Here is a 23,479-nt window from a genome sequence, read left to right on the forward strand (position 1 = left end):
AGGAGACAAAAAAGCATAATAAACTACCAAGTGTAGTATATTAGTAACAATTTATGTGATAAAAATAGAGTAGAGTAATGGGGAATTGTGTGTTGAGTGTTGGCAAAATTTTTCCTAAAGGTTTAGAAAAGAAAGAGTAAGTAATCAGGATATGGCTTAGTTTGCTTAATGACTTTTTGATGGAATCTATTATATATATACATTTTTGCCTTTGTAGCAGACACATTACAAAATTAATAAAATTTATCAAAACAATGTACATTCCCTAGTATATGTGTGTTTGTGTGTGTGTGTGTGTGTATGGTATATATGATATATATGATATAGAGATATATGGATATATATACATATATGAAGATATATAGATATATATAGATATATATATGGATATATCTCCTAATGTAGTTCAAGTTCCTAAAGGGGAACTTGACATTCAAAAAAATTTAATTGAATGAATTTCCTATGTACATACCTGCTACTTGGAAAATCTGAAATTTAAAGATAAAAACTGGGTTGGGTTTGAAAATACACAGATGCACAACTTTATATTGTAATTATATATATATATATATAATATATTGTAATTATATATATATAATATATATTGTAATTATATATATATATACACATATATATGGGATATACATATTAAGGAATGTACACTGTTTTGATAAATTGTTCTAATTTTGTCATATGTCTGCTACAAAGGCAGAATATCTTTTGTAAACAACTTGAAGCAATTATTTTGTTCTAAGTTTTTTTTTCACAGCTTTTCTGAGCAGTTTATTCTGTTTTAAAATATTGTTTCAAGATAGTTTTTCAGAAATCTAAATTATAGTAGAGGAACTAAGTTTTGATACATCATTAAAAGGTTTTGTGTATCAGTGAAAGATCATAGAAAATTTATGAAAACAAGGAAATCCTTTATTTTGGATTGCAGGACTTAAAAGTATAACATAAAGATCTAAAGTCTATCCATAAATTTAGAGAGACTTCAGTTAGAGAAAAACATGAAGAAAAAATTTAGATAAGTAGAATTTTGAGACTTAACTACCTGTTAGAATAAGTAATCTCATGTTTTCATTAGGTACATGTGTATAAAAGGGGAATTATTTTGAAATTTTTGACAGCACCCAACTAAAGAATGTAAGGAATAGTTTGACACTCCCAAATGATGCTTTTTAGTTAATAGACCTAATTCAAGACTGCATGTGAATGGAAAATTACTTTATTTTTTGTCTGGATTGCATGTTGCTACGAATAAATCTGTATTTCTTTGAATTTCCCCATTCTGTATCTCTCCTGGTATTCCTAAGGTCAGTTAAGCACAGTAAATAATCTTCACTCAGCAAGCAATCCAAATCACCATTTTCCCATCTGATGTAACTAATAAATTCTAAGCAAACTACAAACTCCTTGTGAAGCTTCCTAATGGATGTCTCACTGAACTGAAGATTTTTGGAAGCAAAATAAAATAATCATCTAAAGTTGAATGTTTTGGATCAAGGTTACAAGGTCAACACTAAATTTAAAACCAGTTTGAGAGACATTTTTTTAATGGCACTTAGAAATTATGGCTAAAGGTCAGGCTGTTCCATGTGATGTTGCTCAGATCCTTTGATGCTAAAAGTCTACAACTGACTTATGTGTAACATATATTTTTTAAAACATTAACTGTGATTTAAAGTAGCAAGAGACAGTGTTCAGGCCAGGGAAAATAAAGTCTCCCTCTCCAGTTTTTTGGTTGAAATTTTTTGAGTTCAGTAATTTTATTGAACCTGAAAAAATATTATTAATAGCTGCCTTCACAAAGGGAAATAGGGAAGCTGGCCCCTGTCAATTCCTGCTTAGGAGTTTCTGAGATATTCTGAGATTGTAAGAAAACTGTGGATGAAATCCATACCAATTAGAGATCTTGTGTGTTTGGAACCATTTAAAAATGCTGTGCAGGGCTCAAAGGAATTAGTAAAGGCTGCTGCAGTACAGCTACATTATTAATCTCCAAAGAGAATAGATACCAGATGTTCACACTGCCTAAAGGACATCTCAGTGTTCTTGATGGTCTTTAGTCATATTGTCCTTTAATAGACTCAAATGCCTAGAATGATTGTGGGTAATAAGGCCATGTGATCTCTATGTCTGAAACTATCAATGAACATTTTTGAAGAAATGCACTATTTTTGATAAACAGGAAAAATAAACCTATGTTAAATTGGCATTTGTAAAAAAAAAATGTCTAAAGCAAAGTAGTAAAAATTATTTGCCTTTTTTTAAAAAAAATTTTAGTTGGCCCAGTGATAGACATATCCAAACTAGTAACTGATTATCTTTGTTTGTTTGTTTGTTTCCTTAAACAAAGGAAATTTATTTCTCATAGTTCTGGAGGTTGGAAAATCCAAAATCAAGGACCCATTCAGCTCCTGGTAATGGCCCTGTTCCTGTCTTCAGATGGCCATTGTCTATTTTTCCCCCCTTTAAAATTTTGTTATTGTTGTAAAATGCTAAACATGTAACATAAAATTAACCTATTAACAATTTTGAAGTGCATAGTCCACTAGCATGAAATAAAGTCATGTTATACAGCCATTATCACCATCCAACTCTATAACTCTTTTCATTTTGTAAAATCAGAACTCTATATCCATTTAACAATGACACCTGCTTTCCTCTTACCCCAGCCTCTGGCAACCAGTATTCTACTCTCTGTCTCTATGATTTTGAGTGTCTAAGTAGAAAGTTATTATTGTTTAAGTAAATTTAATTTTGTTGTTAAATAATGAAATGTGTTATATTTTCTTTATTAATTAGTTCATGTAAGAAATATATGAGGTAGGTCTTGAGGATGTGTTAGTAAACAAAATAATCTTGATCTCATTGTGCTTATTGAAAAAAGAAAACATTAATTTTAAAGTATTCTTATAAATAAGTAATCACAAATCATGATATACGGTTTGAAGTGAAAGTACCAAATGCTGTTAACTTGTTTGACATGAGAACCTAACCTAGAATTTAAGCTCTGGATTCATTTCTTCAACTGTATTTATGAGCACCTACTTTTTCCTCAAAAAGCAAAACATATTACAATGGTCATTAAAAGCATCACACCTATCACTCTTTGTTCAATAGACAAAAAATACTAGAACAACAATAAAAATATTTTTAAATACACTAAAAATTTTAAAATATCTTTTAGCCTTTCTTCAACTATCACTTCTGTTCAATGTCCTTAGGAGCATTTGAGTAATGCTTAAAATAATTTAGCATGTTTACATATTTTTATATCAATCACTTTATTGCAAAATTGTAGGAATGTCATATTTAAAATTTTAAAGCACTCTATAAAACATAGAAAGGTGGGACGGATAGGACACCCAGAGTTCAGATATCTTAACACAGACATACTATGTTCTCCCTGTAGCCATCATCCTGTTTTACCTTTCTTCCCTGAGAGCCTTGGTAGTCCTTTGCTCACTCTCCACATCACTTTGCTCTTCAGCCTAACACTAGTTGTTGAATTTAGCAGTGTTCTTTCAGACCTTTTTAAGTTGCCTTTCTGTAGAATGTGGCACTCTATGTGCCCTCCAATCTTTAATCATTTTTCTCTATTGGACTCTGTCCTGTTTCTCTTGTCTTCCCCCTATTTCTTGAAACGCTTTGTTATTTATTTATTTATTTATTTATTTATTTATTTATTTATTTTTATTGACTCTTCCTCTGACCAACTTTTAAGTACTTGCCTGTTCACCTCTTCCCTATATTCCTGCCTACCTGTCCTTATACATTACCGTGCTGTCCTTTATGTTCTGATGACTTTCACACTATATCTCCAAGGATAGTTCTCACCAGCCCTCTGCCTCCTACAGAGTTACCCAAGAAACTGCTTTTATGATTTTACATGCAAAAATGTATGTCCAGCATGATCCAGCTAGTCATAGGGCCTGGAAACCTAAAATTTACCTATTAATAATTTTGAAGTGCATAGTTCACTGGCATGAACTGTCCTCCTGCAGGGTCCCATATATACTGCAGTCACAAAAATCAGTGAATTTGGCTCTTAATCTCTCTGTAGCCTCTCCCGTGTTCTACTGTCCATTGTAAATGTCTTTACTTGAGCACCATCAGTTCTGTTCCAGTGTATAATCTTCCAACTATATTTTTGTTTTCATGCTCCTTCTTATCCCTCACCTTCCAGCATACTTCTAGCATCTTCATAAAACTCAAATATGATCATGAGAGTAGTCTGTTTAAAAGCCTTCCATTGGACTCCCAAATATCCTGTCATCCAAAATGCCACCAGCAGCAATGTCACCTCATTTAGAACTCCTGGGTTACTTAACAACAAAATGAAAACCATGGTAACTGGTAACCAGAATAAATTAAGCCTTCTTCACAGTACATTGCATTTAAATTTTATTAGTATTCTTATCTTCATAAAGTTTTAGAATCTATCTGTAGATTTATGCTAATTTCATTTATGTTTTAACCTCTGTGCTTTCCAAGGTAAGTATTTTAAATATAGTTTTTGTTTATCACTTAATAAAGCTGAATGAAGCATGGAAGAAAGTTTGCCAAAGTCATTGATTTTTTTTTTCATAACTGCTGTCAATCCCTTTGTCCTGACTAGAGTAATATGCCCCTTGAGACTCTTGCTTATTTGCAGTAATAAAATCATGTCATGAACATACAGGGAGATATTTGTCCCTATGTTTGCAATGGCAGGAAGGTATAATGTAGTAAATTCTCAAATAATATTAAACAATAAAATATAAACTTGAAAAACAGTTTAAGATATTTCTTTTACTGAGCTAGTCAGTGGGAAGGCTCTCTGCCCTGCTGGTTCCAAGCTCAGATGGCATTGCCAAGCTCATGAAAGGTTAGTCTCAGACACTTAGCCCACAGTCAGTTTTTAACCACAGGGTTAAACCTGAGCCTGTTAAAGCTTCTAAAGCTTACATTAGTTTTACTATTTTTAATCAATAAGATAAAAAGAATTCAATTGTGTTTACAAAAAAGTTATGATGCCTAAAAATCAGTAGTTTATTTTTTTTTTTAATTTCAGCTTCTTAAGATGATATAGACAGCATGCATGTTTATTCTCCTCTCTCTCAAGAGACTCCTTTAAAATGAGAGTCAGAAGAAGAAGAGGAAGAGAAAGAGTAAAAGAAGAAGAAACACAGTGCAAAAAAAAAAAAAAAAAACTGGAGTGGGTGGGCCATGTTGAGCAGAAAAGAAGTTTAAAAACATTTTCCAGTGGGGTGGGTGGTGGAAATGGATATGACTAATTAAAGAAAGTTGCATCCCCAAGTGTGTAGGAAAGTTGTTATAGAGATGCCTAGCAGGGTTACAAAGCTCAGAGCTTAGAATTAGCAACAGCAAAATGGAGTGCTGACAAGGTGCTTACTCAAAAGTCTGAAGAATAGGTAGACCAGTTTTACATCTTCCTCACCTTCACATTTACAATGATAGCTTATCAGTTTCCATGAGAAAAAAAATCCTGGAAGATAGATACTTTTAAAAAGACTTATTAAACAGTGTATCTGAGAGAATTGGAGCTCTTATTGAGGTGTTGGTACCACCTAGTAAACTATTCGCCTTTCAGGTTGTAAGGGAACCCCAGAATAAATCTTGCTTAGTTAGCAAATAATGACAATGTTCCCAGAGCTCCAGGCAGCTTTTCTGTTTAGAGATAAGACCTGCTAAGGAAACAAACTGATAATTACAACTAATAGCAAAGGAACCTACATCAGACTCTAAGATATCTGACCCAGGCTTCCATCCTATAACAGGAGGTAGAGTTGATCAGGGATCACCAGAGAAGAACACTACACCCTGGGGGAAATAAATTAAAACAAACAAACAACCAAAAAAAAAAAAAGATAAGGAGAACATTGCCCTAGAGGAAGCAGAGATATTTTAGAGAATAGTGGAAAATTAAAAACCAACCCTCTAATTCATATTCTCAGAGGTATTTGAAAAGACATTTCACTTATAAAATAAAATGATGGTGTTTTTTAAAAGCAATCAAAGAACAAGAATAATGTGAAAAAAATCAGTTTTCAAAATATTGCAATGTCATTTATATAATTTTGTTAAACATTTAACATGTTACATATGGATATAGACATATGTTGAAAACAAATCAAATAAATATAAAAATAAAAACAAATGTAGGAATGGTACATAAAACAATTACTTTTGGTTCTTCAAGAGGTAGAGGAGTAGAGAGAAGGCTGGAGTCAGATCTAGCTGTAATCATAACATTTTTCTTTGTAAGAGAAAGAGAAAAAAATCAGAAGCAAATATAGGAAATAATGTTATTCCCTGTTACATCTGGGCAGTTAATAGGTTAAATCATGCTGTGTATTTTTTGCATATACTTGAAATATCTATAATTAAAATTTCAAAAAGTAAAATTGTGAATTACAAAGATTTTACACAACTGAATAATAAAGTCATGATCCAAACAAAAAATGAAAAGAAATGTGATATATCTTTTAACAATAATGTAATGGAAAAAAGGAAAAATCTTTTTGACTTTAGGCAACTTAGGATCATGACATTTGGACCGTGGAGAATGAAAAACAATGCTAATACCCTTTAGCTCTTCAGTTAGCAGCAGATATATAGCATAATAATACAAATGCTGTATATTAGTTTTCATCTCTTAGAATCTATAGAAAAGCAAAGAAGACTTAGTCATGCTTGGTTGCTGGATGGGAGGCCAAGAATCCATTGGAGGGAACATGAAAGCGCTAAGGCTGTTTTACAGAGTGGGGTGTCAGGGAATATTATGTTGTGCTACAGGATATTCATGTGTTCGTGTGTTCATTTGTCAGATAGTTTCTTGAACACCTTTTATGTAGCAGGCACTATTTTAGGTGGTTGGCAATATCGTGATGAACAAGCACATTTCCGGCTTTTGTTGAACTTAAATTCCAGTTTACGAGGTAGATGTTACCAAGTGATGTTTTAAAAAAATTAAAAATCATATAAGTATCAAATATTGGAAAGGGGATGCAGGAGATTAAGTGTAGACATGAATACTAAATCTCCATCTTTCATTAGAAAAATTAATTCAAATGTCTAACAGCATTGTTTAATGGTAGAAGTGCCCTAATCTGGGGAAATCATGGTGGAAATGTTTTGTGACTATCTGTGCAGGTGTTAGCTACAAAGGACTGTTGGGAACTTGAAATGTGGCTCATGTGACTGAGGAACTGTAATTTTATGTAATTTTAATTAATTTAAACTTAAATCATGACATGTGCCTAGTAACTACTGTGTTGGACAGCACAGGATTAAAATGAATGAATTAAGAGGTAGCAGCATTGTTTTAGAACTAAACAGAAAACCTATTAATCAGTTGCCTGTGGGTGGGTGAGGGATTGAAAGGGAAAAATCTCATCATGAGCCATCTTGCACTGTTTGATTTTCTACTACATGCATATATTTGGTTGATTACTACTTAAACTTTTGGAAGACTAGATTGCAACCAAATGGGTCTTTGAAGGGGAGTAGAGAATCATTAAAGTGAGATAAAAGTTATACTTGAAATGTAAGTCCAAATGAATAATTTGGCAAGAATCAGGGGTCTAAGCTTCAAACAATTCTTGTCAGCAGGGGACCTTCATAGGGAGTTTCATCATTTGTCTTGAGATGGCTAATAAGGTAAATTGTGGTCAGTGAGGTAAATACTCTGGCTACAGGAAAACCAAAAGCTGAAAAATTTGAAATATAGCCCTAGAATTATGGAGGTGTGACAATTAGCACACGCTAAAAATGTGGATCTACATCTCCAACTTATCTTCACAAAGCTGTGCTCCAATATAAATCAGCAATATTTATTTATTGCTATACTAGTGGTTGAACCCATGGGTTCTCTACCAGTGAACTATATCCTTTTTATTTATTTTTTAAAATTTTAAGACAGGGTCTCATTAACTTGTCCAGGGTAGCCTCAGAATCTTGTGATCCTACTTCAGCCTTGTTATCACTGGAACTATAGGAATGAACTACTATGCCCGGCCAAGTCATCAATATTAAACCATCACCCAAGCTCAACTGGCATTCATTGTGCTCAAACTTAGTTTACATTTGAAGATAAGAAAATATTTGTAATTACCTTTCAATTCAATAAACTTTTGTTCATGGGTAGTTTTTGCTATGTTCTATTGATTGGATATATAGCCAACTTACTGAAGTTCCTAATTTTTATTTAGGGGGAGGGGAAAGATGTAGGGGATGTAGAAGCTGCATAGCAATCTTTGTTAAGAATAGAGGAGTGAGGGCCACACTTCCTAGACATGGTACAGTGGGTATTGGCTTCAAATTTTTTGTAAACTGTTGCTAATTTTAACAACTTGTTTAAAATATTTTGAATGAAGGAGGAGTAGGTAGCGATAGGAAGCTGAGAGGTTTTTCCTAGGAAGCTGTTGGAGTGAAGCATTTAAGATGTGTCAACAGAACACTACTTGTAAAAAGTCATGTCATTGTTCAACTATGGGTTCAAGTAAACCCAGAGCAGCTACATCAAGCTACATTATGGGGAAGGAGCAGAATGATTTTTTTTTAACTGCAATGTAGAGAAAATCTATTGTGATTTAGGTGATAGCAACACCAAGGAGCCACTACTAATATTCTGTATCACTTATTCTTACAGTAGAGATGTAAATGGGCATGTTCTGGATTTGCTTCACATTATACAAGAAATATTAAGTTATAACTGCAGATGCATGTGGCCCAGTGGCTGAATAAAACTGAAGAACAGGCCTGCTTCAGTTGCAGTAGCTGTATTTATTTGCTATCTGGAGATGGCAATTCCTTGAGGGGAGAATGTATTTATTGAAAAGAAGATATTCTTGATACTAGTAGGCTAATATATAAAAGCACAGTTTATATTCTTTGAAATGAAATGATTATAGGCCCAAATCCAAACTCACCAAATGGAAACAAAGGGATGTATTGGGGGTGGAGGGAGTGCACTCTGTTTTTACAGGTTTTCACATGACTTTCCTTTTAAAAAGTGCATGGAATGCATCCAAAACAAATAATGTTTTGTTAGATGAGAAGACCAAAAGGAAAAGCCTAAAGAAAGGAGGATGGATGATCTTTCTTTAATGTCAAAACTGACATAAACACTCCCCTCCCCCCACCCTTTTGCTCAAGATAATTTTCTCAACAAGAGGCAGATTGCTTCAGTCTTTGCCTATCACCCTTTGAAGCACTTTCCTTATTATTAGCAGTGGGGGCAGGGTTTCCTTTGAGGATTTTTACAGCAGTGAAGAGTTCCTCCTTTAAATACTTTCACATGATGAGGGAATTCCGCTTTCAAAGTGCTGTCATCACTGTGGCTTCTCTGCCATAAGACAATTTATTCTTGGACGAAGGTCCTTCTTAGCTTGATTGTCATTAAGGACTTACCTTTCTGATGGATTCTGTTTCCACAGACTTTGGCTTTTTCTGAGGGACTTAGCAAAGCAACTCGCCAGTCTCCTTTGTTAACCTTACTGGTGAAGTTAGCTCTGATTTTTTCCCCCAAAAATATGTTCCATCACTGGGGATTATAGTCTTCAACATGGTTTCTCCTGTCAGTCTCCAGTGATCAAGATTTGGGTGACAAATCGAATATTGCATATGAGAGCTGCATTTCTTCCACAGTGCAAAAGGACACTGTGAATTGGAGGAGTTTTGAAATGTCTTTATTGATTTTTGTTTTCATTATTTTTAATTCCTCTTTCAATGAAATAATTCCATGTTAAACAACAACAACCAAAAAAAACAAAAAACAAAAAAACATTCAAGTATTAGTAGTTCCCCAGGAACACTGAGGTCTTTTGAGAACTTCTACTCTATTTCACCCCGTTCTATTTTTTAATACAGTTTCCTGGAACAAATTTGTAAATATTTAATTCAGGTAGACAAAATACATAGCTCATTTGAAAGAAGTCTCTTCCCTTCCAAATCTTTAGTGGACAAGTATTCAAAATTATTAGGAGAGAAGTAGAATTAGGAAACTCTAGATACAATTGACGGTTTTCTCAATGCTACTGCTGAATGGTAAGTTTCTAAGTCTTTGTGGTTATTTTAGGTAAATGAATAAAAAATTATGTATGTCTCAAAGTAGATTGCATTATTTACATCAGTACTCTTGGACTTTCCCTTTGAGTAGTTTAGCCATTAGAAAGTGAGAGAATAGGTATTGTTTTGGGGTGCATTCATTATCTGCTTTAGTGTCTCAGAATTGAAACAATCAACTAATCCAGACAGGAGGGTAAAGATTTCTTACAGCCTTCAGCCTCCTAGCTGCTAGAGTGCTTAAACTGAAGACCTCTCAGGCTTTTATTAAGGAAGAAAGTGGAATCTAAAGACAGTATGAAAGCCAAAATGCTCAGATTCTAGTTTTGGCTCTGCTGCTTAATGCCTGTATAGCTTAGATAAGTAACTTATTCTTCTGCTCTCAGAAGAGTAAATTAATAAGGCTACTTTATATGTATATGTATACACATATACATATGTGTGTGTGTGTGTGTGTGTGTGTGTGTCTATTTTGAATGCACCTATTTTGAATTCAAAAATAGGGGAAAATGTATGTGTGTGTACACGCATGCACACACACGTGCACAAAGATAACTTTATGGTAAATTTAAAACAAGTTTCATACTCTTTTCTCTGTTTACTACTGAATCAATTGTGCCCCCCCCCCAAAAATAAAATGATTTAGGCCATGGAAGGTTAAAAAAGAAAGAACACAGTGCAAAAGGACACTGTGAATTGGGAGAGTTAATAGATAAATGGCTTTAATTTCCAGTGTCCCAAATATCACCACTAACACTTCTCTTCATGAGCAATTGACACTTCTGTCATTGAACAAAGATACCCAAATATATCAAAACAACCTTTGTAAACCAAATTCTATAGCTTAGAGTTTATTTAGGAAATAGGCAGAAATAACTTTTTTAAAAATGATACTGACACTTAGCGTAACTAATTTTTGAAATGTTAAAGAGTCTAGAAGGTTTTTCCTGGTTTTTTGTAGCAACTTTGAGCTATAATCAAGGAGTTGGAGAGTGTTTAAATTTGTTTTGTTCTATCTAGCCCCAACTGTGAGGACTATACTCTTGTATAGTGGGGGATGGGGAGCTTGGGCCAGTTTCTTATAAAAACTTGGCATGAGCTAATTTGTTTTTTATTTTTTTGAAACTGGAAATGATATTGTTGAAGTTTGCATTCTGTTGCTCTATGAATTTCTCCTATAAAGTGAGCAAGCCTGTTCCCAAAGAACATAAGTCATGCTCCAGATACACCTTGTCCTGGGAAATTTGATCCGAATGGTTATTCATCTTTTTATACTTTGATCATCCAAAAAAAAGAACTAAAAAAAGCCAGACCGATTAACTGATTATATTTTGCACAGTGTTATAATGGAAGATAAATAGTGCTTCTGGGTCATGCCAGTGACTCTCGAGACAAAAGAAAGAATGGGGACAAAGAACTTTCAAAATTTGGGAAAACTATTGGATGGCCTAATAATGTCTCATGAGACATCAAACCCCAATGCAACTATAAGTTGGATGTGAGAAAAGGGTTAGTCTTAAAAAATAATTGTGTCTTGCAAAATATACTTCAGCTTTTGACTTTTTTTTTCAAGTTGAAAAAGTTAAGCATAAGTCATATTCTAAGTATTGACATTATTTGCTTAGTACTTATTTAAAATTGCATTCTAATCCACAAATGTATCTCTCTCTTCTCTGTTTCTGTTTCTTATGCCTGCTCCACCCAGGTTGGCCTTCCTTCCATGACGTGATCAGTTCTGAGGCCATCACGTTCACAGATGACTTTTCCTACGGCATGCACAGGGTGGAAACAAGCTGCTCTCAGGTTAGTTAACCCCACCTGACAACCCAATAGGCCACTCACTTGACATTGCTAAGACTTTTGCTTGTACTGAATACAGCAACCAATGTCAACCAACTATTCACTAGTGGAACAGACAAGCACAATGAAGTCTTTTTAAATTTTGAATGATACCTCAGTCAGTCTTCAGGTGTTTTGCAAGTCTGATGAAATATTGATCTTTAGCTTCAACACTATTAAACAAAATCATTGGCAAGACAAAAATCCCTTCATTTTACTCAATGTAGGGGGGAATGGGCTATTCTCTAGGTAGGTATATGAAAATTTCATTTTGTGGCCTGGTAGAACTTGGTGTTTTGATAATCTTCTCTCTCAAGTTCATCATTCATTCGTAGTGCCTTTAATGTCTGTGATCCAAACACAGTCAATGAAGACCCCAGAAATGGCTTTTCTTGAATGGGTATTAGGAGGGAAATTGCAGAGAAGCTGTAGAAGTGGAAGTTCAGTGGTAGGCTAGTTGAGGACAGAGTAGCATGCCTCTCCTAGTACGTTGACATCCTCATTTCCAAGGAGGTTCTCATCAATACTGTCCATTCCTTTCTAGCCAAATTAATGCTGGCTCTAAGGGAGAAAATGAGCATGTTTTGAGAAGGAAGCAAGAGTAGTTAATTTGTTCAGAGACCTAAACTTGTTGGTATTTTGTGCCTAAACCCAGAAATATAGCTAGAACTTCCATGTATACAGAATAAGAGTAACTGCATATCCTATGATAGGCAGGCCTTCTCTTCTAATCTGTTTTAAATAATAAAATATACAGTCCGATTGTGGCATGGACATTCATTGATACTACAAAGGGATTTGTTGGGAAATGTCTATAAACAGTTCAGGGGTAAAGGGGGTACAATCAGGAGGCTGCAATAGCAAAGTGATTGTGACAAGGACCTCCCTCAGGATTCGTCTACTTATCCTTTATCCATTTTTTAAACCCCCTTTATCAAGCACAAGATTTTTAGGGAGTAGGTGGCATATTTACCAATTAGGGAGGGAGATTGGTTTGAACCTGACCACATGATGAAATTCTGTTTTCAATTTTGTAAATAAAAAATAATGCTGACAATTTTACTGTCTTATAGATATGGGGTTCACTCTCTCCCTTGAAAGATAGATTATGTATCACATTTTCTTTATACCCTCATATCTCAGAAATGAGTCTCTGAACATGGTAGTGGGACTTTCTGATGCAGGCTTCATCCCCAGCCACTCTGATTTAATTGGGCTAGGTATAGCCTGCACCACTGCATTTAAAAACCTCCCCCATGTAATACTCTCAATAACCTAATGAGTTAGGTCCTGCTATTCTCCCTTATTACATAGTAGATGAAACTGAGTCACAAAGAGGGCAACTGAACTTTTGTAAACTTACGCAGATTTAAGTAGCAGAAGTGAAACTTCTGTGCAAGACAGTCTGAATCCAAAGCTTTATATGAGAGACAATGGAATGAGGGTAATGTTACTGGAAAGAGCCGTATTAGAGTTGAGGATGAAGCTCAGTGGTAGAGTACTTGACTAGTGTTCACAAGGCCCTGGGTTTGATACCCAGCAACACACACATACACACACACACACACATACACAAATAATAATAATAATAATAAATTAAATGAAAAATCCCATTATTTTCCTGTAGTTGTTTTAATGCAATTCAGTTTTGAAATCAATTTAATTATAATTGATGATTTTTATAAATGTCACCAAAAAATTAAGACTACCCAAGAATCTAGAATTTTTGACAAAAGGAAAGTATAGACAGGCTGGTACACAGGAATTTGTAATTTAAATACACAGTACTTAGTAAACCTTTTTTAAAGCTAATAGTTGTTTCTTTTAAGCTGCTCTATGACTGTGTCTTTCCTTTTCACTCACAACCCATTTTCAAACAATGAGTCCTATGAAAACAAGATTAAAAAGCACAGAAAAAGTGAGGTGAGGTATACGTTATTCACTTTCCTTAAGGCTCTACTTTCATATTTCTGAATTCTTAGAATTCAGTTGAAATAAACTTCCTCTTTTCCCTATGACAGCTCCAGATATCAATCAACAGTAATTAAGAAAAGATCATTCTTGAATGTGTCTTACAGTGACCAAAAAGGAATAAAACCCACAGGCAATGCCAAGATTAGGTGACATTCATAAGAGATATTCTGGCCCTCTGCACAAAGACTAAGTCTTTGGGTTCTTTCCTAAGGGTTGTGTGAAGACCTAATATTGACCTGTTCCCTTATGGCTTTTTATCTACCATCTTCACTTTTCATATTTAGAAAGTGTTAAACTCTTTCTTAAATAAAAGTTCTAAATTTAAAAAGAGAGAGAGAAACGTATTCCACTAAGGCATGTATGAAAGTACATGCTTTGCAGTGAGCTCCTGTAGGAGATTATTGGGTTCCAGCACTACAGACCCATAGGCTTGCTGGCTCTTTCTGTGTAAGCAGAGCCCAGGATGTCTGCCCCTAACAATTCAGCACACTAAGTTGAAGCATGCTGGAGATTCTACTTTAATTTCTTTGTCATCTAATTTGTGTGTTTCAAACACATTTATTTTCCTTTTATTGTTTTTTCTTTTCCTTTTTCTCATAAATCCCTTTTACCTTGACTTAAAAAAAACTGATGTAATATTTGTAATATGTAATATGTAATAACTATAACTGATGTAATAGTTCCCATGCTAGAGCAACCATTTGTGTTTTGCTTCCTACTTTCTCATTCTTAACATTATTTTTCATTTACTGGCTAATCTTTTTTTGACCTTTTTTCCCCCAGTTTAAATTGTCTCTTCTTATCACATCTTCCTCCTTTTTTTGTGGAGAAGGGTAGTTTTTGTTTTTGCTGGTGAGATAGTGTGGGAAGTTTCTCCTGGTTTGCTTTTTCCTTTTCCAAAATTCTTGTTTTCTCTTCTCTGGGGTGAATTGCATTAATGTAGTTTGTGTTGTGAAGAGTTTGTTAGATGCTTTTAGTATCTTACAGACATTCTCAGTTGAGCATGTTATGTGGAATACTTCTTCCTTTGGGGTAAAGGTGGAATATCTGAATATAAAGACTCTTTTACTGCCAACACAAATAAGCTATTTCCATTGAATGGAACCAGTAGATTTAACCTGCCTGCCTGCAATATGGTCTGTGGGTTCCTAATTCTTGTTTTAGTACTAATACTCTTATTATTTTTTAAATTGTGGTATAATCATATCATGAATGCAATTAATTAGGCCTCATATTTGGGTAGGACTTATAGACAAGTTGGGAGCCTGTAGCCTACCACATTTATAGTACATTGTAGTTTTTCCATATGTTCAGTGACTTCTTAGGTAATAATATTTTAATGAAGTTCTTACTGAGAGCATTAAGATTGGTTCGGTCCTTATGCCACTTCTCCAAGAAATTTTGCAATTAGGTCCTTTTTACAGAGTGTTGTATAAGAAACCTGGCATGCTGTTTGGGTTAACAGAAAATGGGCAGTGGTAGGATTCCTCCTGCTTTCATGATTGTTACTTATGGAGGAATAGGCTGCCCTGTTGCATTTTGTTGTAGCCCTATTTGTTTCCTGTTTGCTCCTGAATTGAGGAATTGCATCCCAATTCTTTCTTCTAAAGAGGGTCTTTATCTTCAGTTTGCCTACTCTGGTGGGCATGTGTGTCTTCTCCCTGGCCAGTCATTTCCTCATGATTTCAATTATGAATAATCTTCCTTAATTTTATTTATATTTCAGTTTGTGATAAGTTAGGTTGCTTTTATTCCAGTTTCACTGACTATTGTGAATAATCGGTTGACAGCTTCTTCCTAATCTTCCAACTTCAGCCTATTAAGCAACACTTGGTCAGAAGATTAAATTCAGCACAAAGAGGCAAGATTCACATGGTCAAAGTGTATTTGGCAAAGTAAGTCCCTCCTGGAAATACTTGGGGAATTTTTCCTTCTTCATATCAAAATTCTACATCTGGAGCAAATGGGAGAGTAATAAATCACTTAACTTTTTGTAATAATCTTTGAGGAAACCACAGGATCCTTGTGTTTGCCCAAGTTGGAGTCTGTGACAGTTCCTACTACTGCTTGAGTCTATGATTAAGTCTCTTATGTTTGTTTTAGGTCATTTTTAATTTGTCCTAGGTCAGCCAAGTCAATAGAAAGGTAGATATCTACCAATACAAAGTATTTTTCAGAAGTTAAGCAGTTTTTGGTAAAACTCCAAACCTTATTAATCTTCTGCAGATGACAAATCATATATTGCTGATGATTAGAGATACCCATGTATTACCCTTGGGTTTTAGACTCAACAGTCCATCTCTCTTTTTCTGATCTTTCAGTAAAATCATAATGCCAAACTGGTGACTTCACAATCATTTCCTTGGCAAAAGATTAATATCAAGAGCACAGAGGAAAAGGGCCCATACTTACACACAAGTGTCTTCAATAACAGTGGGAGAAAACAGAATACTACTGGCAAAGTAAATTGCTTTTCTTCTTAAAACTGTTTTCTCTTTCCATTTCTGCCCCATGTGCCCAAGTGTAAAAGCCCTGCTTTGAAAATGTTTCATGCTGTAGATCAAACACTTAAGAGAAAATGACAATAATAAAGCCCGAGCATCCTAGGAACAGTTAAGAGAAAGCCCTCTAGGACAGTGGGAAATACATCAGTGCAGAAATATGTAGCTGCTGAATACACTATTTGTGTTTCTCATGCACACAACTGAAAATTACAGTCAGAATTTAGATAATTATGTTAAATTTGATGCTCAATCATTTTTTTTTTTTAGGAGGTCCTTTCCATGGTTCTGTACAGGTTCTTGTCAACTCTTCTGAGTGGGAGGCTTAGATGATAAGGATTTCTCTGGGAATTAAATTTTTTCTTTAAACAGTGAACCTTCTTCAGAGTGAGGTCTAGAATATTCAGGTGTGGTTTATATTTACCTGTAAAATAAAGAACTACATAACCATTAAAAACAACTTTCAAAACACACCAAAGATCCCATCCTGAAGTAAATCTTTAACAGCATGTTTCAGAGATTTCTTCATCGGGGAACCAGTTTGTTTCAGTTACAACCAGGTGTGCTGAGAGATCCCAACACATTGCCAATTGGCTAGAGCTGGGAGGCAGAGCTTGCAGGAGGCTAAAGAAACAATGCATCACTGACAACTTCCATTCATCATCCCAGCCTGCGCCAGGCCTGGGAGCTGGAAAGAATGGGCTCCATGTGCATTGCCCTCAGGGAGGAGCCTGCAGGGCTTGCACATTTTTCTAAGAAACCTGGTCTTTCATGGGAGACATAAAGGGCAATGTGTGGTTAGTCTTCTTTCAAAAGGCCTTGCCACTTTGCAGGCAACAGGTGGGCAGGTATGTGATTGCATAGATATAAATGACACCTGTCTACGCTTTAAAATGTTGCTCCACCCTTGGTAACGTAAGCCTGGTGTGAATCTTTCAGAACATCTTGTGACAAATATCATGAAGCCATTAGCTGTCATCACACCTTTCCTGAGAATTTCCCTACCATATCCCCAACCCATGTACTTGTTTGCAAGTGATTTTTGTTGACTTTTCAAACTATAATTTCTTTTCCCCACTTTTTTTTTTTCCGCCTGTTTTAGGGACAAATCTAAAGGCAGCGTTTTCCTTTCTGTTTAACAGAAGACTGGTTCCAGATTAACAAATGAAGCTACAGATTAAATTACTGTAGTTTGGATTTTTTAAAAACGATTTGGGAAATGAAGACTTATTTCTAAATGGCTTCAAGAATATCCTTGCTATACTTTATTTTTGGAGTAATTTAAATAGAACTGTTTTCTTAATATGCTCAAAGGATGATTAAGAAAGGAAGGCCATATATTTTTCCCAGATAGCTGCAGTCTTTCTTTAAACACATGCACACCCCCACCCTCCCATCTAAGACTTTTATGCAAGAATGTCACCTTTTAGATGCCAGATGATCAAATGCCAAAGCTGTCTGAGAGATCAGTAATTGTATTCATACCCTGGTCACCAAGAGCACCAATTCCTATTGGCCTGCACTCCGGCTCTTTTGGCAGGCAAATGTATGCGTATTCCTGTGACCATTGGGCAAGCAGATATATTCTTACTAGTGCATCTTAGCAGCTGATGCCTGAAAATTTGGCCTCAATTGTTTATAGAAAGGAAAAGCAATCTGAGCTGTCAGCTTTGATATTACCTAAACCTGCATTGAATGTGGTAAAATAATGCAAGATTTGTTTTTTAGGCCTGTTTCATATTTTCCAGGCAATAGATCAAATCAGTTCAGGGTTCATTTTTAGTTCTTTAATAAGCTGACACAGTATATTGGAAGAAAAATAAGAATGCACTTTTAACATGGAAATGCTATATAGTCAAAGTTACTGTTAGTGCTATTTATTAATAACTCAGGATCCCTTGAGATTGAGTTTAGCTCTTTAAGTAGGGAGACTGAGGTTCTAGTTCTTTCCAATGTAATGAGCATCCTGCCTCATTTCTCTCTCATCATCTCCATTTAGTATCTCAGCCCCAGTCCCTTGTCAATTCATATCTTTCCTTGCAATTTATAAGATTTTTATACATTGAATCAGCCCAGTGAGAAGAATTAATAAATCATGTATAGGCCTTTTCTGTCATGTTCTTATCTAAATCATGACTCTACCCTCTCCTCAAAGTGCTCTCCCATAGAATATCTGCTACTTTCAGGTTCTTATTCCCAGGGAGACCTGCTCTGGACTTTGATGCTTCATCGTCTTCATATCACGGTCTGTTTTTATTTTCCTTCCCTCCTTAGCATTGATTTCTACATACTACACATTTAGTTCATAATTTTCTTGAATATTATCTGTCTTTCTCACTGGAATGTAAGCTCTTGAGGCCAGGGATTATTGCCCACACCTCCAGAATCTAGGACAGAGCCTGGCAGGTAGTAGACACCACATAATGTCTGTTAAATGAAGGAATGGAAGTCATTTACCCTAGCTTGGGTGTTTTTGTTCCATGACAGATGATGTGTTTTCGGGACCCATTGAGTGTGGTACACTAATATCTCCATCTTCTCCTGGCCCTGCTGAGAAAGGGTGGGAGAAGTGGCATGCTCTTGTCTCCTGGAGCCATCCTCAATGTTGAGGCGGTCAGTGCTGGGCTTTAGTCAGATAGCCAGCCTTTTTTGAAAAACTTTCTGAGCTGGATTTCTTTTAAACACTATCCTAAGCAACCATCCGTCCTTCTGTCTGTCTGAACTCCAGGCATTTTCTCCTTCCCCAACTTTTTGAATAATCAGTGGTATTGATTTTAGCTAAAGAGTATCTTCCTTTAGCAAAAACTCCACACTGTAGTTCAGGAGGTAAAGAAGCCAGCATGATGCTGCACTAATGGGAGCCAGGAAAAAATAATTGCGTGAGCTCAAGACATTTCCATTTGCTACACTTGCAGCCCTGGTGACCGTGACATAAATCTGTTGAGCCTTGCCATTGCTCCTCTGGGTTCCAAGAACATCCAATGCTTGTCTGATGTTAAGTTTTACTGCCCATGAAAGCAAACATCACCTCCGTCATGGTCAGTTAAACAGTGTCTTTTACAGTGGACTTCTGCATATCTAAAACCACCCACCCAAAGCAAAGAGTAGTGCCAGGGGGGAGAGATTTTATTCTGCCATGTTTCTTACAAAGAGGAGATCAAAGGTCAATACAATTCATAAAATTACTGCAGTCGTTTTTCAGCTGGCTGAGAGACTTAGCAGATCAAAAAAATACAGTGGCTCCTAAATGATTTCTGATATGCACAATTCTAGTGTTTTTTATTCTCAGCATGTGGGGCAAAGCCTGCCAGAAACCATCTTTTTTGTGATTGACAGGCAGACTAGAAATCGTCCAGGATGCTTTCCATCATCTCTGCACGGGCTGGCCATCCATTTAAGCTGCTCGCTGTGAAAGCCTGCTTTGTGCGTACTCTCCCTTACATGTTGTTCTTCTCTTTCAGTGTGGGGCTCATCTTGGGCACATTTTTGATGATGGACCTCGTCCAACCGGCAAAAGATACTGCATAAATTCAGCTTCCTTGTCTTTCACACCTGCGGACAGCAGTGGCGCGGAAGGAGGCAGCGAGGTCAGCAGCTCAGCCCAGGCAGACAAAGCGGAGCTGTAGAGAAATGGAGAGTGATGGAAACAAAGTGTACTTAATGCACAGCTTATTAAAAAATCAAAATTGTTTATCTTAATAGATATATTTTTTCAAAAACTCTAAGGGCAGTTTTGTGCTATTGGTATTTTTCTTCTTTTGCTTAAACAGAGGCCCTTTCCATCCATGTATTTTGCTATTGACTAGATCCAGGACTGTTTATAGCTTTTGAAAATGGAGATAGCTTTGTGAAACTTCTTCACAAGTCACTTAAGTAGCCTTTGGCATTCTTTTCTTTGAGTACCTAACTTCTTTTGAATTTTGTCGTTGTTAACTCTTGATTAAGAGGCAGAGGTTTTTGGTCTTCAGATGTGAAAGCAAAGTTCTAGCAGAGCAGGGACCAGAGCTGGGATGTGCCTGGCATTGAGACACATGGTCTTAAGGCGTTTTACAGATCTACCTACGATAAGGATGAGGGATGTCTAGGAGACTTCCCAGCTTTGTGGAAAGTCTGAGCTAAGGTCGTTTTTTTCTCACTAAAAGGGTGTGAAGGTCTAAAGTCTTTCCTTATGTTAAATTGTTGCCAGATCTGAGGGGGCACTCTGAGTGTTGTGGCAGAGAAGTAAACATTACCTCGCGGTTAGGCCTTTATTTTATTTTCCATTGAGACCATTGGAATGCAAGAAAATGTAAAATGTTGAGTCCCATTTTGTCCAAAGTTCACAAAGAAGAACACCTGCCCATTGCCTTTTTATAAGACTTTTCTCCACACTTAATACCAACTGCAGCTGGAAGTGCATTTTGGTTAATCCCCCTGCATAAAACAAAATTCTGGGACAACACACTTCATCAGATCAGCAAAATGAGAGAGATCCAGAGAAGACCAAGGATGAAGCCTTGAGTCCTCAAAAAAATCAGTACTGGCAGAAAAGCTGGCAGGATACTACAAGTAACAAACAGGAACCTTGTACACAGCTTTAGGTTACCCCTGGAAAGATGCTGGGCATTAAAGTAGAAAGAACCAGGCTCATGCTCCACACTTGACCTAACTAACCTGCTGTGCAACAAGGGACAAGCCATTTAGCCTTTCTGTGCCTATTTCTTCATGTACAAACTGGGACTCACAATATTTGTAAATGTATTGACACTCTCAGGGCAAAATTACTATATTGCTATATAATTAAGATCAGTATTATAAAGTTACACTGATCTGGTTCTAATTGCCTCAAAAACTGAAGCCCAGGCATTTGAAACAGAAAGAAGCCGAGGTTGACTTAGCCGATTAGTATGGAAATGGTTGGGCCAAGAGCCAGACATTTTTCTTTATAGCAGTATGGCTGGTTTTACTTTGAGAAACTTTGTTCAGCTGCTTTGTAACATGTGATCTGGTGTCATTGTGCACAATAAGGTTTTCACAGGTACAAGCTGATGTTGCCATAGCCAGGTGTGAAAGAATCATGTGTGACTGACTGATATATATTGTGTATATAACTTTGGATGCTCATTCTGAAATGTCATTTTTTAAAATATTATTTTTATAACTATTTGATAGCTTATGAAGACTGACATCTTCCTTTCATGCATCAAGAGAAAAAGAAGAAGAGGGTTACTAGACAATTATACAGTGAGAAATGAGAATGAAAAGTTGTGACAAATCAAAATGTGAGCATCATCATGTTGGTGTACCTACCTGACTTTAGGCATATGAGGAAGGCCCTGTCATCCTGGTGACTCTGTGTCATCATGGATGCAATCCCAGAGGAGTCATGCTCTTAACATGCTCAGATAAGAGGCCATTGTTGTCTGACTCTCCAGCTATTCCCTCAGCTTTAGATGTTACACCTCATACTCTGGGGTCATGCTGGAACTTACAGGCTTCACTCCCTTCTAGAAACAAAGAGTAAAATTTAAGACCTGATCAGCCATTGGCATCCAGACCTTCTTAGAATCTTTCGCAACTTCATGGAGGGATGCTGAATATTTCTCAACAACAAGGATCCCATATAGGGGTAGCTGAAGAAATAAATGGGTTTCCCATGGCCTCCCATCCATTCTCACAGGCACACAGAACTTCTCAACCACTCTAGTCGTGTGTGGTGGCCTTACGCACAGGGTTGCCTGGATATGATCCACAGAGTTTGGCCTAGATGAGGAAGAAATTTGAGAGGACTGCCCTCTCCCCAGAGAATTGATTGTCATTGTTTCTTCATTTTTATAGTAGGGCATAGCATTTCCCTCAAAAACAAAATTTAAAAAAATATAAGAATAAAAATATATGTCTCTCCTAATCTTTAGTCCCCACCCCCCCCAAGGAAAACCAGTTATTTTCCAACACTAACTTTGAAGAAAAATGCAACATCCATCAAAGGGGGGCATGGGGGAGCAGGGTGTATGCATGTGGTTTAATTCCAAATTGCTTTTGGGTTTAAGTGGTATCAAATTTCGGTATATTTCTGTCTTATGTTAAGGAAATATATTACCAAAATGTCAGTGAGCAATAATGTCAGCTGTCGAGCCCTAGATTTATTTTTGCAGGATATGGAGTGCAATGAACTGAGTCAATATGGTGAGGTGTATGTGATCTGTGGGAGGAATGCCATTTAGCATTGGAAGTGCATGGGACTTTCCCTCTCTGCCTTCCAGCTCTTGCTGCACCTTTGGAAGATGAAGGGTTTTGTTCGTGTGCAGAAAATACATCTATACAGCCATGCTGAACAAATCTGAAGAAAACAACAGTATCTATTGTAGTAGAAAACATTTCTATGTGGCAAAAGTTTTCACTTCTTAGATGTATTTTATGTTCTTAATAAAATGACATAACAATTTGAAAATCTCTCCATGTTAATTGTGTTTAACATGTCTTGCTTTAAATATGAAAAATGAAAGGGATTATCATTGGTTTTGGAGGTCAAATATTATTATTGACTTAAATACCTTTGTAATAAATTTCCTCTAGACAATTCAAAACTTTTGAAAAATGAGATGAAACTTTCATTAAAAAACCCTTTTCCTATGTTTGTTGTATACAGAAATATGTAATAAAATTTCTTTATAAAAATATTTTTCTCTGTTTCCTAAAGATTCTGCTTATTTCCTGCACAGATGCATGGATTGTCCACTGAGGTATGCAGTAGACTGTTTACCTCCTTACCAGATTGGCAGGTTTGTCATTTGTATTGAGAGAGATTTTTCTCTGATGAAGATTTTGAAATCTGGGACTCTGACAATTGGGTCAAGTTTGCTTGTCCTTATCTGAGGCCATGAGAAAGGCCTCCAAGAATCTGCAAGATTGGGGAAAAGGGAAACATTTGTAGAATTACTCAGATTTCATCTTACTCAGTAAAATATTTAGCAGTTGTATATGTTTTTGTGCTTAAAATATAGACTTTGGGAAGTTCCATCAGGATAACTCTATAGGTGAAATGCAGGAATTATATCATGCTGGTGCCTATGTGTCTTAAAAAATTTGACAGGAAACTTTTACACAATTCT

General features: G+C 36.0%; 1 protein-coding gene across 4 annotated transcripts in view; it reads left to right on the plus strand.

The window, feature by feature from the left end:
- Msrb3 (methionine sulfoxide reductase B3) overlaps positions 1-23,047 on the plus strand; it is a 165,014-nt gene extending 141,967 nt beyond the window's left edge. For all 4 annotated transcript variants that reach the window (XM_046430722.1, XM_046430724.2, XM_046430723.2 and 1 more), the window contains 2 exons: positions 11,780-11,877; positions 19,850-23,047. In XM_046430722.1, coding sequence (XP_046286678.1) covers positions 11,780-11,877; positions 19,850-20,014 — 263 coding nt within the window. In that variant the 3' untranslated portion in view covers positions 20,015-23,047. The remainder of the gene's footprint in view (positions 1-11,779; positions 11,878-19,849) is intronic.
- Positions 23,048-23,479: the final 432 nt, after the last annotated feature.

Source organism: Marmota monax, unplaced genomic scaffold, assembly GCF_021218885.2.
Source record: "Marmota monax isolate L192 unplaced genomic scaffold, Marmota_monax_Labrador192_F-V1.1 WCK01_AAM20220418_F8-fsc00056, whole genome shotgun sequence".
NCBI classification, from domain to species: domain Eukaryota; kingdom Metazoa; phylum Chordata; class Mammalia; order Rodentia; family Sciuridae; genus Marmota; species Marmota monax.